At 33.5% G+C, this 19,917-nt stretch overlaps 1 protein-coding gene across 3 annotated transcripts in view; it reads right to left on the bottom strand.

Annotated features, from left to right (window-relative positions):
* The window catches only part of SEC24A (SEC24 homolog A, COPII coat complex component), a 61,604-nt gene that overhangs the window by 35,210 nt on the left and 6,477 nt on the right, over window positions 1–19,917 (bottom strand). For 2 of the 3 annotated variants that reach the window (XM_031449053.2, XM_031449051.2), the window contains exons 2-7: window positions 7,937–8,419; window positions 3,969–4,139; window positions 2,308–2,385; window positions 1,595–1,755; window positions 1,119–1,291; window positions 190–292 (exon numbers count right to left, since the gene is read on the bottom strand). In XM_031449053.2, coding sequence (XP_031304913.2) covers window positions 190–292; window positions 1,119–1,291; window positions 1,595–1,755; window positions 2,308–2,385; window positions 3,969–4,139; window positions 7,937–8,419 — 1,169 coding nt within the window. The remainder of the gene's footprint in view (window positions 1–189; window positions 293–1,118; window positions 1,292–1,594; window positions 1,756–2,307; window positions 2,386–3,968; window positions 4,140–7,936; window positions 8,420–19,917) is intronic. The other variant, XM_031449052.2, reaches the window with a different exon arrangement.

Raw genomic sequence — 19,917 nt, 5'->3', positions numbered from 1 at the left:
TCAATAATATGTTTATTTTATCTCATTGTGAAAGTGTTTAGTAATCAAATTTCTGGTTGAAATACAAATAAAGGAATCTGTTAATGGTCAAATTCTGAAAGATAGCTCAAATTATTGCACTCATGTAGAAAATTCCTCATCACCAAGATAATTTCCCACAAGACATTTACTTTCACTATTAAAACATACCACTAGGTCTTTAAAAGGATGAAGCAGTAGTCCCAAAGGAAGTTTGGCTTTATTCAGTAAGGCCTGAGTCTGAGGGATGCTAGTCAGCGTGCATCGAAATAACCTATACCAAAGTAAAAATCGTGTCAGTTGTTACTATGATTTCTTTTGGACCAAAAAAGAAAAAGACTTAACAGGTATACATTTTAACATTGGATCAGATTACTAATGAAATAGTTCAATAGGTCCTCACAAATTTTATCCTTTTTAAATATTTAAATCCTTTTTGGAAAGAAAGGGTGCATGGTAATAGCCCTGTTTTATATAATTAAAAGTCTCTTCTAAGCTTGTGTATAAGATAGTCCAGACTATCAAACAACTTATTTTTCTTTCAGTAAATCTAGATTGCACTGGAATTACAAGGTGATGGCCCAAATTTGTAAGTGCAAAGTTAAGTTTATTACTGAAAAGCTCGGTTTTGCTGAAGGTTCTAAAAAGACTATTTAAAAATAAAATTCAATTTATCAGAAAGTCTTCATACACACTTAAACTCACAATCAATTTTAGGAGAGAAAAGAATATTAAAATTATGTTTGGTATGAGAAACAATTTAAAATGAAAGCAGATAAAGAATTATAAGATTCAAATCCCTATACTTTGGACTTTGAAGATATAATGTAGCCACTATAATGATAATGAATATCATAGTCCCATTAGAGCAGATATGAGCAGCTATTAGCTCAGGGGTTACAACCCTATTTCTTGACTTAGAACACTTCAAACATCAAGCAAGCAACTAACTAAGCACTGTTTCCTGCAGGCAGAACTACTTTCATAACTTAATATATTTGTACAACTTGTCCTAACACATGAAGCTCCAAAAAAACGTGGAAAACTTTTACAACAAGTAGAATGTCATATTTGATAAGAAGCACTGTGTGAAGCCTTACTCTGGGTTACAGTTGAGTTTCTGGATGTCCTCATGCAAATTTGGAACTGGAGGCTTCAAAGGTGTTGATGGAAGCATGTTTCTTTCTTGAAGGAGATTGATAACTCTTAGCCCCTCTGGATGTAGACTTAATCCACTCATGCTTGCAGTTAAATGATTAGCACCTAAGGGAGTCTGAAGACATTTAATTTTAAAGTAAGTAGCCTTCAGTTGAAAAGAGAAGAGTATAAGGACTTGGTTACTTAATTTCTCTCTCAATAACAAAACTGTAATCTACTTTCTCTGGTCAATTTTTTGGTGTTAGAGCACGTAACAGAACAAAAGCCTTATGAAATATTCCTTATCATTCTAGTTGGTTAAAAATGTTCATTTTTACCTTCCTAAAACTTTTTCATGGGAATACAGTTTAAACTAAAAGGTAGAACATAGGTTAAAAAAAAAAAAGGAAGAAAGAAAGAAAGAAAATAAAAAGTTTACCTGAGTAAAAGCCTGTGGCCCACTTGGGTAATTCAAGGAAGAGAGTGGCATTCCCGTTGTACTAGGTGGTGGTGTGTTCTGATAACCAGGTGGCAAGGAGGGATATGAATATCCAACACTTCTGCTCATTGTGGGATTCTTATTAGTAAGCTGTGGTGTTGCTAGAAACAAGGTAACTTTTAAGTTCTATTTTATACTCCAGAGTACTTTAAATCAACACATAGATCCATTACATTATAGAAATTTTAACTCCACAATCCTTTGAGTAATTTAATACTTTCACTTATCACTTTGGTAAAATAAGACAAACACGAATAACAAAGTAATAGCAATGATTAAAATCTAGCTAATGTGGACTTACAGCTGGAAACACACAAAAATAAATTTAGTATAGTTGATTTCCTTTCATAGCATGTACTAAAGTTTGTACTTAGACTAAAATACTAATTCAAAACAACTTAAAATATACTAACTGTTCAACTGATTAAATAAATTTAAAGAGATCTAATTGATCAAAATACTCTACAGTCATAACACAATAATAATGAAGCCAATAATTCCAATTCTGAATGTAAAAAAGCTAACAAAAGATCTAAAAGCATAGAGATAAAAAATGCTAACAGATATCACTGCATGACATAATTATGAAGTTTTCTTCTTTGTTTTCTACAAGGAACACATAAAAAAATCAAAAAACTTTCATAGCATCTCACCCAAGAAGCCACCGCCTTCAATTTCATCATAACTATTGTGAACCACCATAGATCCATTATTAGTATTTGATGGAACACCTAAGAAGGAAGTTTATTGACAATATTTAAATTAGAACAATTATTACAATTTCTGCAAGATTTGATCTAATGTCTAAAATTTAAAGTAACTTTTGAAATGACAAATAGTATAAACCACAGCCCAGGAAAAATATATAATGTGAAAATAAAATTCTTAAACAATGCAAGTTTTTAAATATATAAAATAAAGAATGGTACTTTGTGGAGTTTATAAAGTTATATACTATCTGAAAAATTTTAGCAGTCGTGAGAGCAGCATTAAAAAAACCTCTAAGGAGCAGTACACACTAAAAAAAAGAATCACCAAAATACATGCTCTTTAAAGACAAAATTATCAGGATAAAAATCTTTTTTTCAAAATATGGAAAAACAGAGTAGAATCTAGAATTAATTTGAAGGTGATACATATTCATTAGAACAACTGCGCTTAAGTCTAGAGAACAACCACTAAAATGAATAATAAAAATTTATCTCTAGGTACCTCTACTATTTATTAGCTCTAATTTAGGTACAGAAGAAACTAAAATTAATGAACAGCATCAACCTCTAGCACATAAGAAAGGTGCTAATTTTAACAGTCATTTTAACACCAAATAGATAAGTTTAATAGCTTCAATAAAGTTAGTAACTTCTTTCAAATTCTCAAGACCATCATGACTTTAGCCATGAGTTGATACAGGGGTAAACATTAGTCAAAACTATTTACAGAAACAAACAAACAAAAAGGGCATATTTTTAGTTGGTTAAAAGTTAAAATATTTATTGTAGTTTGATTTTCAAAAATATAATGTGGCAACCAGTGGGACATTGCTTTATCATTTTGTTAGTCATTTTTAACACCATTCTTTTCGAATTATTCACAGGTCAGTTTTTTCCCTACTTGCAATACTAAAAAAAGGAAATGCTAAAAGAAAAAACAAAAACAGTAATATTGATTGTATTGAGTAGTGGGATATGGGCAGTGGTTTTTATCCCTCCTCTTCTGTTTTCCTATTTCAACATCTTGTTGCAATGATTATATTTCTGCTAAAATCAAATTTCTAATTTTACAAAATATTTTGTTTAAATTAATAAACATATTTTAAAGTTATATCTAAAGACAATGCTTTTAAACATTTTATTATTTATATAAAACATCAAAATGATTGTATATTTGACTTTTTACTTAAGGTCATAAATATTTGTTAATATTTACAATGACAGTGGCAATCAAAATACTGCTTCCATGGAAAAGAGCCTATATATTAAAAGGATAGCTGTAACACCATGTCCATGTTCCCCTCTCGCCTCCATCTCCCAAAAGGCATCTAACTTTATAGCCATGATTTTTAAATCTGCACAGCAACAACAAAAAAAAGTTAACAGCAGTGATCCCAAAAGCTAGTCTACATTCTAGCATAGGGCAGGGAATTCTGAGGAACTTTTTTAAACTCTAATTTCCTAAGGGAATTTAGAATTTCCCTAACCCAAACAACTAGTTTTTCTGAAAAAAATATGATTTGAATGCACAGAATTCAGATGATATTGATCCTTCCATCCTCAGTTAAAACTTTAGGACTAGACTTGGTTTTTGCCATGCTTACCTTCTTGGTTGCTAGCTGAATTAAACGAAGGAGGGGGCACAACTTTATGTGATGATTTCTGAGGAGTAAGGGCCCTCACTGGAGGTGGTGCTCCAGTTGGAGGGGACCCAAGTGGAGCTCCTGGTTGAAAAGTGGTAGGCAGAGGTGGATTCACTAAGGGGGGTGCAGATCCTATGGAAACATTGGTTTTTCACAGGTCACTTAAGAACTTAAGGAAAAAGGCCAAAACAGCCTTTTTCCATATCTAAGTAACTTCCAAATTTATATTTTAATTATAAACTGACAAATTACCAGAAATAAGTTAACGTTCCAGATTAATAGCTTTTTAATTCATATGCATACTTTATACATTTCCAAGTCTCTCCTACCATAATTCTTACCTGTCAATTAAAGAAGTATAAATATAAAATCAGCTTCAAATCACTTACAGAATAGATACAATGCCCTGTTTATTAATTTTTCATTAACTGATCACAGAGTTTCAACAGGCCACATCAAATATTCCAGTAGAAATTAACATGAATAAAATTTTATGAATGCCTATCAATAAGGTCCATTCAATTATCATCAATTAGGTTTAGAGTTAGCTTTCAAAGCATTGTGGGTATTCTAAATCCTCCAAGTTTTATTTCATTTTGCTTCACTTTTATTGGGGATATAACCTGTTAAAACTAGATTATAAATTTGTACTCTTTTCAGTGTTTACCTAATAATAATTAAAACTAGTTTATTTTCAATATTCACTTAAATACTATGTTAAGAACATTCCCTAGGCTTAAAAATCAGGAAACAATCCAAAGTTTGTGTATAAATCTTATGAAACACTGCTAACCAAGAGGTTTAAAACTACCCATCAAACTAAACTAAGGATGACATGATATCTTTTCTTGTATCTACCAGTATCTCACTGACTCAGTTTCACCAATTTTCTATTAGGACAGTAAGTTCTGACTTGTATAAAAACATTGTCAGTTACTCCTGGGGAAATTCTTCTATGTGACATGGAAAACTCTGAAACCCATAACCACCCGCTCATTCAAATCAATAATATTGCTTCTACCGTCTCATTTGCCAAAAAGGAGGAACAAAGCAGATAAAATACTGATAAAATTCACGTCATTAAATTTTTCATTCCAAGGTTTTTTTATCCTCTGAATTTGTTAGTGAAATAGGTAACTAATTTTACTTATAATATGCTCTACCTGGGGGGAATATATTATACTCAGTGGTAGAGTGCATGCCTACCATGCACAAGGTTCTGGGCTCAATCCCCAGTACCTCCGTTAAAAAATAAATAAATAAATAAACCTAATTACCTTATTCCCACCCTACCCCCAATTTTTAAAAATATATTCTACCTGTATTTTGTAAACTAAAGGAATAAAGATACCTAAACATGAAATTTTTCAATACATTTCCTCAATACTGTTCAATTCTCCAGGGCCAAATTGAAAAACGATCTCCAACAAGACTGATCAGTGCCCTGTTGTCAAAAGTGAAGACAAAGATTACTGCCATGTAACTCTCTTATCAAACAAGCACATATACATTCTATGGCAATATGGACAAGTTAAAGGAACAAAAGGGCAAGGTACATTAACAACTCAGCAAGAACAAGAATGCATGATACATCTGGCCACAGAGATGTAACAACCTAATGTTTAACAGAATACAAGTGAGCTTATAGAGATTTTTTCACAGCTTTAAGAGGAATATTCTTGAATCCAAAACATGCTACATTTCATAAAACAGACATTATTTTTTCAACCTGAATGAGTCTTATTTAGAACACTAATAGCTAGAGTTTCAGAATCTGCCTTCTGAGATCCCTAAAGTTAATGTAAGGATGCTAAAAGGTGGCCTCTTGGGGAAAAAGTCAGAGAATTTTAATCTGTGAACTAGAAACTTAGAATAAATTGGTTTTGAGATCAATCAGACACCTACTATAAATGATGGGTTAAAAAAACAGAGGTAAAAAAAATTGGGAATTTTTTAAGAGATCTCATTAAGAAAAAAGAAGAGTAGTCATACATAAGCTAATAAATGAACCTAAAAGAAATGTATCTTTTATACGTAAACCTTGTAAGGTTTTAGCACCTGGTTGGTTATGTCTCTTTCACCACATCTGTGCTGCAATCAAGGCTCTCTAGCTGAAGGCCTGTTATAGCCAAAAAAATATTTCAGATAATTGATCATGTGCATTTTAATAAGAGGCTACACCTACTCTTAAATAGTTTTTAAATAGTACCTTTTCCCAAACTGTTTTCTTGTGGCTTTGGGCAAATTATTCAAATCTCACACTTCTTATCTGTAAAACATACTGCTGTAAAAATTGAGTCAGGTTAACATGCATAAAAGTTTGGTAAAGTGCTGGAAAATAACAATAGTCAATAAATGTACCTATAATTCTTAATAATGAAGTGAATATTCATTAATTTAAAGTGATTAATGCTCACTCAGTGTCAAATGAATAAGAATAAAAGTAACAGAAGGGTTTTGGTTCTAACAATTTTGGGTCAGAAGATAACTCCAAAGAAACTAAGTTTCTAGAAGCAGCCTTAGTCTAATTTACAAGGTCAAAATACATTCACCAGGGCCAATGGCTAGTCAAGAAGCTAAGAAACACAGTTTCAGCAGTTAACGAACCACAAAACTAAGTGTATGTAGTATATAGATGCAGAAATACACATGAATATATAAAAAGGTAACTACTGATATTACTATTTCACCTGGAAGCTTTTACTAGCTCATTTCCTTGAGGATGTCTGCTGAGCTGAATCAACCTGCAGATCCCAATACAGAATTTGAAATGCTTTTCAAAGAAACACTATTAATGTTAATAAGCATATATGACACAAATTTTAATAGCAAAAAAGGAACAGTGAAATAGTTAAATGAAGCTACTTTTGAAATAGATATGACCAAATACTGACGTTAAAAAATAAAATGATCTTGGACGTCAGTCCAAGAATACATAGCTTTCTTCCCAAACGCATGTACAAATTCAGCACAATTCCTATCAAAATCACAGCTGTCTTTTTTTTTTTTTTTTTTGCAAAAATCTACAAGCTGATTCAAAAATTTTTATGGAAATATAAGGGACCCAGAACAGCCAAAACAATCTTGAAAAAGAAAAAACAGTTCCCAAATTCAAAGCTTACTATGAAGTTACAGTAATCAAGATGTTTGGTACTGGTATAAAAAGAGACATATAGATCAATGGAATAGAATTCAGAGTCCAGAAATAAACCCTACATTTATGATCAAGTGATTTTCAACAGGGTGCCAAGATCATTCAGCGGGAGGAAGAACAGTCCTTCCATCAAATAGTCCTGGGACAACTATATATTCACATGCACAGAACATCTACCTACCTAACATCATAAACAAAATTGACCAGACCCCTAAACGGAGGAACTAAAATTATCAAACTGTTGAAAGAAAACATAGAGATAAATATCCATGTGCTGCTTTCTGACCAAAGATGTGCTCAAAAACACTCCTTACTCCAAAAGTATTGTCTGTTTTCACCTGTCCCTCCAGGATCTGATGGTTTCTGGAGTGAAAAATTGTCTAAGCCATAATAAAAAGATAAGCCAAGCCTCAGATCAAGTCCAAAGAGAGACCACAGGGACTGAGCTTCCCTAGAATACAAGATGGAACCCCATTAATAAAAGTAATGGACAGTCCTTAAGGAAGTGTTCTGCATGCACACCTGAAACTCTGAAATACTATGGGTGACTCAAACAAACTCAGAGGATACCTTCAAAGGAAAGAAGCAAAGCAGGAACAATCCATGGTTTTAAGTTAACTCAAAGGTTAAAGAAGTAATCTATTTAAAGATTAACAATGATTTTAAAAAATTAATGGCCTTCCATACAATTTTAAGGTTGAAATGTTAATTCAAACATTTAAACAAGCAAAATTTTCCCATTTCTACATTTTAAGCACTCCTATAAGAACTCTACCTGATTTCATGAAGTTGTTTTGAAGTGAAGTATCTCCAGAAGAAACATACTGATGACCTGTCAAATTTGTATTCCCAGACATGGTTGGTTGGGATGATGCACGAGGACAATGGTTTGTCTGTGACGGGTAGTTATATTGCCAATTCAAAGGTGGTGGTAAGTTGGTTCCAGGAAGAAAGCTACCAGAAGGCATTGGTGTAGCAGCTGGGTTCTGAGAAGTAGGTAGTGGCATTTGGGGAACAGGACCACTACGGATTGAAGATGTCATTGGATTAGAAGCCACAGGTGGTCTATAAAGAGTCTGTCCAGGTCCCTGATAATTACTTAATGGAGAAACACTCTGGGAACCACCATAGTTAGATTGTTCAGAGACTGGATTCAAAGTCTTTGCTGGTATTAGGTGAGGGTAGGATCCAGGAAGCTGAGAATTATATCCTTGGCTCACTGAGACTTGTGAAGACATCAGTGCATTTTGGACAGGACCTTCCAATGAGAGGAGGAAAAATCAGTCTTAAAAACAAAGCAACACTTAAAAAAAATACAGTAAAACATGGTGCTTTTACAATGCAATAATAAAAAGAAAAATAATCTAATTAAAAATGAGCAAAGGATTTAAACAGACATTTAAATATACTTCCCAAGAGGTAAACAAATGGCCAGTAAGCACACGTTAAAATGTTCAACACTGTAAGCCAGTAGAGAACTGCAAATCAAAACCACAATGAGATACCACTTATACCAACTAGGTTGGCTAAAATGAAAAAGATGGAAAATAACAAATGTTGACAAGGATGTGGAGAAATTGCACCCTCATACATTGCTAGTGGAAATGTAAAAATGGTGCAACTACACTGGGAAATAATTTGGCAGTCCCTCAAAATGTTAACATAGTTATCATATAATCTAGCAATTCCACTCCTAGTCTGCATAAGAAACTTGTATGCAAACATTCATAACATCATTATTTGTAACACCCAAAAAGTAGAAACCACCCAAATGTCCATCAGCTGATAAATATTTGATAACAAAAGGGGTATATCCATACAATCGAATATTATTTGGTTATAAAAAGGAATGACGTACTGATGACATGGTACAACACAGACGAATCTTGAAAATTTTATGCTAAGTGAAAAGCGTTAGTCACAAAAGACCATACATTACATAAATTATTTGTATAAAACGTCCAGAATAAGAAAATCCACAGACACAGAGGTAGATTTGTAGTTACAACAGCTGGGAGAAGGAGGTAATGGGTAACTGCAAATGGGTATGGAGTTTCTTTTTTCGGGTGATAAAAATATTTTAAAACTGATTATAGCAATGGTTGCAAAATTCTGTGAATACACTAAAAATCATAGAATTGTACATTTTAAAGCTATTATTTTAAAAAATCTCTAGAATTACCACTTCTCTACTCAGGAATATGCTATCATTTCTGTCCATAAAACCAGACTATAAAAATAAATAAGATGAATATTTTTAAAAAGATGTCACTCACACAAACTTAATTTCTTTGGACTTTTTACATTAAAAGATATAAAAAGAAAATATTTACCTTCTAAGTATACCCCCTCATTCCATACAACCAGTGTACAGTATCATCAGCCTAATCTGAACCCTTTTATAAACTATACTGTTTATACAAACATGCATATGCATACACACAGAGAGGTAGGACTGGGTGGCCTACAAAAGCATATACACATAAATAGTTTGTAGCTGGGAGGAGGGAGTTAGTCTAGGCATTGCTCTGTGAAACAAAAAATACAGGTATCCTTTCAGGACAAAAGAAATAGATCCAAATGTGTTAGCTGCAGCACTGTCTATAATAGTGAAAATCTCGAAACGAATATCAATCAACAGGAAACCGAATAAATAAACTGTAATTAGCCACACAAGGGACTAATTATCAATAAAATGAGTAAACCAGATGTACATCTATCAACTGGGATAAACTACAAAGAGAATATTAAAAGAAAAAAGGGAAATTATAGAGAGAAGGTTTCTTATAAACCTTTCTATTATGAAAAATTTCAGACATACACAAAATTTAAGACCACTTTATGCAGTCTCCACACACAAAAAAGTGAAATGTTAGATTTTGGATTGACATTTTTATGATAGAAAGTTTTTCCACTTAGAAACATGATATATCTCTCCATTTATTCAAAACTTATTTTATATCTTCCAATTATATTTCATTTTTTAAATAAAGATGTCTTATACCTTATTTAAATTAACTTGTTGCTAGTCTGTAAATTTTGTAGTCTGTAAATACTATGAATAGAACATTTACTTTCATTTCTAACTAGTTAAAAGGCTATTATTCAGAGTACCATAAATGCCCAATTATAACATAAGATATTCCTCAAAAAATATTTCTCAAAAAAGAAGTCACCTTACATGAGTCTCTACAAAGGTTCTCAATGCACAAGAATGCTTTATCATAGTGGATTAATACTTCTTCAAACAGTGGGTACAATCATTAATGATTTATGAAATCACTGAGTTACAAACTATATTTTTGTAATGAAATAGAAGTAGTTAAGAATGGAAAATATCACAAGACATTACATGTAATAAGGGCAAGTACTGTGTGGTTTCATTATAAATATATAAATATATGAATATATGTACTAGATCACTACTTAAAACGTATTTCTTATTGTACATTATAGTGAAAGTCTGAAAGCCACCTGACCAACTGATAACTTTGCATCGTCCCTTATCCCTCTATGATTTATTCCCTACACATCCTACTATCTTTTAAAACATGGATCATATCAACTCCCTACTCAAAACTTCCAAAGTTCTTATCTTAGCTTATACATGATCCTCTTCATCCCTGGCTTCCTTTCTGGTCTCATTTCCTACTTTCTTTTTTTTTTAATACTGAATATTCATTTTATTATGAATGCCAGGATAATACATATGTTCTTTCTGATCTGGCAGTTAGTATCCTGCAGTCTTCTGATTCTATTTGTTTCTTACTTGTTCTCTAAGCAAATGTTGGTATAAAGTCAAATTTTTCTTTAAGATTAGCTTTAACATAGGTTATGTCAACTCAGAAAAGTGGCTAATGTCTTGAACCATAGATTCATTAGATTTATCTTTGTCATATTAATTAAGTATGACTCTTTTCTCGTTAGGCTGTTCCTGTCCTAATTTGATTTTACTATTAGTTAATAATTTCTTCATCTGTATAGGCCAAGGAGTCTTTTTATCTGATATCTCTAACTCTGGAAAGATGTCTATGCAGGCTGTGCTTAGGCCAATTTGGAGCAGTGTGCAATTCCAAACACATACACGCCTTTACAAATCTACCTTATAACAATTTACTACACAATATAAAACTGCTTAATGAATAATTTCCAATAAAGGCTGAAAACCCCTTTTAAATATGTATTTATAATGGAACCCCTCTTCATTGAGTGTGGTAAGGTCACTATGTAAACTGACACTAATTACCCTATTTAATGGCCAAAGGCCTTTACTAGCAAGCTATTCAAAGAATTTCCTACTACTCTTCCTCTCTACTCAGCTCCAGTCAAGCCCAAGAACACTCTTCCCCCAGACAATCTCACTCCATCTCTTCATTCAAGCTTCTCTCAGATACAGTCTCCTCAAAAAGGCATTGCCTGAACACCATATCTAAAATAACTCCTCCTTCATTTTCTCCCTCTCTGCCTTATTTTTCTTTCTAGTGTTACCTGACACTACGTTATTTATTTATAGTCTAATTCACTGTAATGTAAGCTCCATGGATGTCGGAACTTTCTTTGTTGATTCTTTGTTGATTACTGTATTCTCAGCAACTAAAATGTACCTATCATATAGCTGGTACTCGGTAAGTATCTGTTGAATGCCTCAAAGAATAAATATTATAGCACAGAGACTCTCTTACTTTGAACAATAAGGTACTATTTGGGGAAAAGTGAGAATCGACTTTAATAAAGGCCAGTTTCAATTTCTATAACTGATCACTTGATGAAATCCCTTAAAATAAAGGTAAAGAAATTATTGCACGGTACAGCATCATAATGCTGGATATTCTTGTAAGCAAGACTTTTAGATAAGCTAAAAGACAAAACAGTCTCTCTCCTGGAAAATTCAGTCCTAAAGACATTAGGTGAGGTAAGCATTCGCACTTAAGGAAACTGAAATTGAGTAAGGGGGCAGCCCCAGAAATGGAAGAATGGTTACATACAGGGGAATTGTCAAATAAATATGTATGAGATAATGGAAGAAGTCTCTCATTTCTCAGAGAAGGAACTCACAAATAAGGAAAGAGGAAAAGAGAATGAACCTAGTGGTGGTAGGCCTGCATCAGAGGTTACAATTGAAACTCATGGATTTCAGTGTATATATAGTTAGATTCCCTAGCTCTGCCTGCTAAGACTGAGAGCAGAGACATTCTAATAGCACTAATCTCATCTAGTACTGCGATCCTGGTTTTTAAACACCATTCTCCACCAAAAGGAATCATGGCTGATTCCTGAGCTTGCAAAGTACAAGGTAAGCCTTCAATATCTCACTGTGCCAGAAAGCAAGGAAGTACCCAAGAATGATGAGATATGACAAGAGGACACTGAAGACAGCTTGAAGGGGCACCCACAGGCCAAATGTGACGTTACATAAGCATCAAAATAAACAATGATAATAATGGATTATCACCCACTGAATAAACAGTCCATACCAATAAAATAAATGAAAAAATTAAAAGTCTAGAAAGGAATGAGTTATGTACATAGTCTCAAAGTATATCTCCACAAACAATTGCAAAGGGAAAAGGAGTAACTTTATCATGGAGAAGCTTGGCAGACACCACCTCAAGTGACCCAAGTGAACGTCATTAATAATGGAAAAAAATGAAATCATGTGCCACCTGATGAGATGCAATGAGAAGTATCTCTTCTGTAACAGTCCTGCCATAGTGCCTAATCTGAATCTAATCATGATGAAATATCAGACAAGTCTAAAATGAGAGATATTCTACAAAATAATTGGCTTGTAATTTTCAAAAGCATCTAGGTCATGAAAGTCAAAGAAAGACTGAGAAACTGTTTCAGACTGAAGAACAATCCAGAGGCACAATTAAATGCTAAATGTGATCTGGACTGGATTCTTTTGCTATGAAGCGTTTTACTGAGACAACTGGTGACATGTGAATGGGGTCTGAGAATTAGATGATAGTAACGTATTAATGTCAATTTCCTAATTTTGATAGTTGTATTGTGGTTATTTAGGAAAACTTTCTTATGTGTAGGAAATAAAAACAAAGTGTTTGAGAGTGATGGAACACCATGTCAGCAACTTACTCTCAAAAGGTTCAGGAAAAAAAAAAGTTCTCTGCAACAGACTTGCACCTTTTCCATAAAGCTGATATGATAAAACTTTTACATAAATTAAATGTAAATTAGATAAGAGTTTTTAGGTGAACTATTTAGGAATAAATTCTGTTTTATTACTGTTCACTTAAAAGTAGTTTCTCTAAATCTTTCTGGGAACTTGAAACTTAGGTTTTGCTAAACGAAGTTAAACAATGGAAATATCTATGTCATTCCCAAATAAAATAAGATACTGTAACTTTAACTACTGAACATAGGCTTCCTTTTACAGAGAAACTAAAGATATTTAGTACTATTAATAAATATGTTTGGACTGTAAATCGACTAAATTTCAATAAAAAATAATTATAAATAAATAAATAAATATGTTTGGTGTCACACTGAAAAAAAAATTTATGTTGTATAAGACAGCATGTGTTCTTTAGAAATCATAAATACCCTAAGTTGACCAATCTACAGAACACTAATGTAAAAGACAGCTCTTAATTGTTTACTTCTTGGTCTTCACTAGAAACTAAGGTTTTTAAAGGTTAAGAATTCTAATTAAAATATGTAATTAAAACTATTTTAAAAACTAATAAGGAAAACATCTTTGTAAGCAAAGAAAATTAAGGTATAAGGATAGTAATGCAGTTTGTTAAGGGAAGAGAAAGTAATTTTGTTCTAAAGCTGTTTAATTCTAAATGGGAAAGAAAATATGGGACAAAATATAGATATGGAAAGTTGTACAGGTTTGTGAGGAAAAAAAGTCTTTAGAAAGAAATTCCACGTATGGTCAGGACTAAGATTAGAATAAATTTAACTGAGTAGATAAATTTTAATAATAAAGGTAAAAGGGTGCAAAATCTGAATTTTATTTTTTTCTTTGTTAAGAGGACAAAAGTTTCTTAGAATACTGATCTGCTTTTAATAACAGATTGTAGGGTGTAGCTCAGTGGTAGAGTGCATGCCTAGCATGCACAAGGTCCCAGGTTCAATCCCCAGGACCTCCATTAAAAATAAACAAACAAACCTAATTATCACCCCCCAAAACAAACAAATATATTTAAAAAAAATTTTTTTTAAGTAACAGATTGTAAAGTTTCTTTACCTTTCAAGTAATCTGTTATAATTTTCTATATCTGCCTTGAAAATTTTTATTGTCACTTGGTTAAGTGAATATTATTTCACAGTGACCTGTGATGCAATCCGACTGCTTTTAAAATCCTTTTGAAATTTTGACAGTTTCCAAAGATCAAATTCTTTTTTTTAGGGTGTGTTAGTTTTAGTTTGTTCATAAAAGGAAAGTGAAATATTATATACTCTCAACAATTATGCACTCCAGAAAAGAACACACACTCAATTACATGCCAAAAGGGAATTTGATTAAGGAAGTAAAATAATGAACATTTATTGCTTTATAATAATAAATGTTTTTTTCCTTTTTCAAAGAAAAAGAAGAAAGTCTTGTCCAGTATCTGCTACTAACTAGCTATGTAAGGTGAATGTTTAACATTCATAAGTGTTACTTTTCTCTGTTAAGTAAATCAGATATGCTTAATCAGATGGGCTTCTACAGACCTCTTACGGTTCAAATTCCACCATGTCAACATTTTCTTAATTTTAATTCTCTTTTGTCCAAACACTATTTAATTGTTCTTTATCCAAATGTGTTTGTTTATTTCTATCTTAAAGTTCTACTTCTAATACAAAGATCAAATTCTAACTGAAGTTTCTTTGTCCTCTAGCTAACTTTGAGGTTTTCCAAAGGGCCCCCAGAACACTGCAAGAAAACTATTTTCTCCCACTATCAAAGAAAGATATTAAACTAATTAGGCTTATTTGGTATGTTAAATTACACAAGAAGCATTGTCAAATGAGTTAAACCTTCTTAGGTTATACTGCATGGATAAATTCAATTAATATCGATATTCTAGAAATTATATGGAATTCCTAAAAGTTTGGTATGGCCCTGTAAAACATTATCAGCCATAATTCTAGTTATTATCTTAAAATTTTGTATGCCACAGCAATAACCAAGATTATTTGTCAAGTACATTGTAATCAGATCTTTAATCATGACTTTTTTGGGGGGTAGGGTGGAGGGAGGTAATTAGGTTTATTTATTTTTAGAAGAGGTACTGGGGATTGAACCCAGTACTTTGTGCATGCTAAGCATGCACTCTACCACTTAAGCTATACCCTCCCCCAGCCATGATTTTTAAAGTCTTTTGTCATTCATACAGCTTTACTCTGATATCATTGTGGGAAAAAAAAAAGCTTCATCTTCAAGAAGATTCATATGCAGGACTTTTTGACAAGTAAAGGTTTTTGATAACTTTCAGATCATACTACTGAACTGGGTAAGAAATTGGAGAATTCTAATGTAAAACCTGATGGCTTCATAAAACTGTTCATAGAAGATTTAAATCAAGGATTAGTCACACATCAAAAAAAAAAGGATTAGTCACAAAGGACTAAGCAAACAGATGAATATGGTTATAATTTGGTGGGAGGAGGGGTTTGTCTGAAATATTACTGGTTTTTAATCTCCGTGCAAACAAAAGTCCAGGACCAGATGGCTTCACTGGGGAATTCTTCCAAACATACAAAGAAGAACTCATACTGGTCCTCCTCAAACTCTTCCAGAAGATTGAAAAGGAGTACTCCCAAAATCAGTCTATGAAGCCCCCATCACCCTGATACCAAAACCAAAGACACTACCGAAAAATGAAATATTACTGTTTTTTAAATCTTGTGTTTTCCAAATATAAGGAAACCCTTCCCCTCAAGCTATTGAGTAAATTATACCTTTGTAAGCAGAAGTGAAACATTCATCTTTTCTCTCTACCTGATTCCTCCAGAAATTGGAAACTCTTAGGTTCCCAGTAGTTTTACCAGGTGAATAATGAAGGCTACTCATGGCAGGTGCAGGAATATCTAGATATTCTGGAGACCCTGAGAAGAGAGAAACCCATCAAAATCTATAGATATCAGAATCCGCCAGCAAGCCCTTGGCATGGCTTTCCTGGTCTTGGGAGGCCTTTAAAAGTTCAATTTCAGATTCATTATGGGAATTCCAGCTCAGCCAACTTATAAAAGCCTACAAGATCAATTATATTTATGTAAATAATTAGGCCAAGTTTATTGAAACCAGACTCATTTTGCAAACAAATTAATCTTAACTTGGCTATATTTGGTAGAAATTAGGGTAATTTTAAAGAGAAAAACTGTTTTAGTGGATATTAAGTTCTAGTGTTGTCTTTGAGGGTTTTTTTGTATTTACTACCTACGACTCACTTCTCAGGTGGCTCCTTGTTATCATATTATTGTATAGTTTAATTACAACTCACTTAATTGAATTATTAAGAGGACATTGTAAGTTTGTTTCCGAAGCTTATCACAGCAATCTAATTTTGGATGAAGATCAGATGCCCTATGACCTGCAACCAGGAATTATGCGTACTGGAAAAGACATCAGATAAAGGACTCTGCAGCCACATTGGAAGGGGCCATTATCAGGCCTCCTCTCCTGAACAGATTGCAACTCCTGTTTCTGATGCCTGGTTTCAGCTAATTGAGACCAGCACTACCAGACCAGGATGAGAAGAAAATGACATCTGAAGTAGACAGCTGACCCAAGATGCTGGACCAGGCCCAAATCCTAATGACTTTGATAATTGCACACACTTTTGCTTATGAGCCAAATGCAATTCTTTCCTGGGCTCAATCATATGCCAAGTTTCAAAAATCAATGATTGCTGGATTTGGGCCAATTACCTATGTCTAGTACTCCTGGGTTACCTTGGTAGATCTCTCCTCTCCCAGGTTCTAAATGCATGGCCCTTAGACATTTTATTTTAGAAGAAAGAAACTCTAGTACCATGCAAGCTAATACCAATATCACTGAGTGGGACTCTCTTACCTGGCCAGTTAATGACATCTGTTCTGAACCTGGCCATAAATACTCCTTTCCACTGGATGTTAAATACTGGGTAGCTCCTAAAAGGACCCAATGGACTTATGGAACAAGTTAATGGCCTTGGCTCTCTCCAGGTTGGCTAGGAAGATGCACAACTGGTTTCCTTTGGGCTTAAAGTCACCTACAGGTGGCCTCGGAAACAGGCCCTGCCAATTTGCCTTTAATTCCAGCACACTGGGTTCAATCAGTTTTCCTATGATATGACCATTTAGCCACAACATTCGCTATTTCACTTGGAAAAGAAGATATTCTTACTTATATAGAGGCTTTAACAAAATTTACTCAGCAAGCTTTGAATGACAGTCATCAAGCCATCAGCTTGCTCAATTCGGAAGTCTCCATGATGAGAAAAAGAATGGTGTGGCCCTCAAGATTCTAACTGCTTCCCAAGGGGGAACTTGTGCTATAATATATACTGAATGTTGTGTTTTATACCCAATGAGTCTCCTGATATAACTCATCTTATGACTCACGAAGAATCAGATTTCCACTCTGAATGATCCTCTTACCAGTTCAGGAGAAATACGAGGAAAATGGTTTGGTTTTGGAGAATCTCGGCTTAAATTTCTTAACTATTGATCACATCTATAGTTCTCTATAAATTAATGAACCTGCACAATGAACATGAAAAGTAAAATTGACATAAGTCCTACTGGACAACTCGGAATTGACCCTTAGTCCTTGCCAGACATCTTACTAGTACAAATGCCTAAAAGGAAAGAAAGAACTGGGCTATTAAGACCCAAGACCCAACACTGAGAGACATGACAGACCCACGGCAGGTAAGCCATCACCCTGGGATTGAGAGACCAAACATTTGATCACCTAATGCTTTCTATCAAAAGATTGATGATCAAAGGGGGAAAATTAATGAAATAAATTTCTTACTTTATCGCAAGACAAGAAAAATTTAAACAAAAATTTTCTCTGCCTGTTTGGGCCTCCTCCCTTTAGCATGTATTGTGCATCTATATTAGCCAGACCTACTTAGGAGATAACCTTATTAATCTTGTAAAGGATCATGAAGACCCACTACTAGTTTTGTACATTCAGATCTGGGTTGTGTAAACTGTCAATACATTATCTGATGTATAACCCTTTATTTTAAAAAGGTACATAACTGTGCTTTGACCTCTAACTGGTAGAATATTCCTCAGAGCTTTCTGAAAGACTATTTCTCAATCTGTAATCCTCAAGTTGGTTGGAATAAAATTTTCCATTTCTTTCTTAGACCTTAAGACTATTGACTGATTTTACTGTCAACACTATATTTAGGCTAATCATTCACTTTATTCCAAATAGTTAGGAACATTCTATTCATTTCCTGGTTGAAAAGACAAATTTTACTGATATCTTCTGAGGACACAAGGTGAATAAGGTCTTCTCCATCTCTGCTCTCGAGTAACTTGCAGTTCAAATGGGAAGACAAACAACCAGGCAAGGACAACAGAGAGTGAAATCTTAAGAAATAATAGGAGTTAGTCCCAGGAAAAGGGCTGTCAAGAGTGTTCTCAGAAAAAAGAACAACATGTGCAATAGCCTTTGTTCATGAAAGGGCATTCTGAAGAATCAGTATGGCAGAGCAAAGTCAAGTGACTGAGTCAAGTGCCTGAAGTGAGGCAGGAGGTTAGGACATAAAAGAACCTCTTTGGAATTGAAGGAGAGATTAGAGACTAGAAGAAGTCTATGGCAGTAATTCAGGCAAGAAATGATTGACTAAATAGCAGCAGTGGGTATACAGGTGTGTCAATCAATAAAAACACTTGTAAAAAGTTAATTTATAATCATATTTTAGGTCATCTGGATAAAAAAACAACATCTCACAGCCTAGTGTTGCCACAAGATTTCATGGTTCACTTTTGTATTTTTATTTACTGTTTTATCACAGGCTAATAATATGCTAGAGTCCTTCAAGTCAAGTGCAGCCAAGTGAAAGCCAAAAATCATCAAAATACACAAAATAAGCAGAAGTCTTACAGTACATCGATAAAAAAATGAAAAGAATATGCAGTCACAAGACCACATGGTATAAAGACAAATAGAAAAGAACCTGCTTTGTAGTAGTCACTATCATAGATCCATTTTGAGTGACTATAACAAGAAAATTTTATTTTTATATGTACCAACTTGCAATAGGTTATTAGAAGTCTAGTAGTAAATATGTAATCAAGTTTTCATTAAATGAATTTGAATTACTTTATTTTGACATCATTAATAAATTAAGTAGTCCATCAAAATAATGGATCAGAGATTTTAAAGGGGGCCAGAATATACCACAATGGCATAAAAATTATTTTGAGCAGAGGGCATGAGTTCCTGATCACTTATTGGCCTAAAAGAAGAGCCTCCCAAAAGAAAAAATAATTAAGTTGTCATAAATCTCCTCCCCAGGAGCAACCACAGAAGACTGACTCATTACCTGAGATGAGAAGTCTCCACACTACACCTAAACATACACTGTCACAAAATGATGAGGTCTCCCATCTATTCCAGGGGCCCATTGATCTTTCCTAAAACTAATTTATTTTCCCATAAGTGCCTTCTTTCTCTCTCTCTCCCTGCTTTCCTTATTAAGATGGTATATGATGGTATACAAGTCCCAAATTCTGTCTGTCTCACTGAGTCACATTTTTATGAACCCTCACATTACATAAGTAATTTTGTCTTTT

This window comes from Camelus dromedarius, chromosome 3 (assembly GCF_036321535.1).
Source record: "Camelus dromedarius isolate mCamDro1 chromosome 3, mCamDro1.pat, whole genome shotgun sequence".
In the NCBI taxonomy this organism is placed as follows: domain Eukaryota; kingdom Metazoa; phylum Chordata; class Mammalia; order Artiodactyla; family Camelidae; genus Camelus; species Camelus dromedarius.
This window is presented reverse-complemented; position numbering and strand designations above follow the sequence as displayed.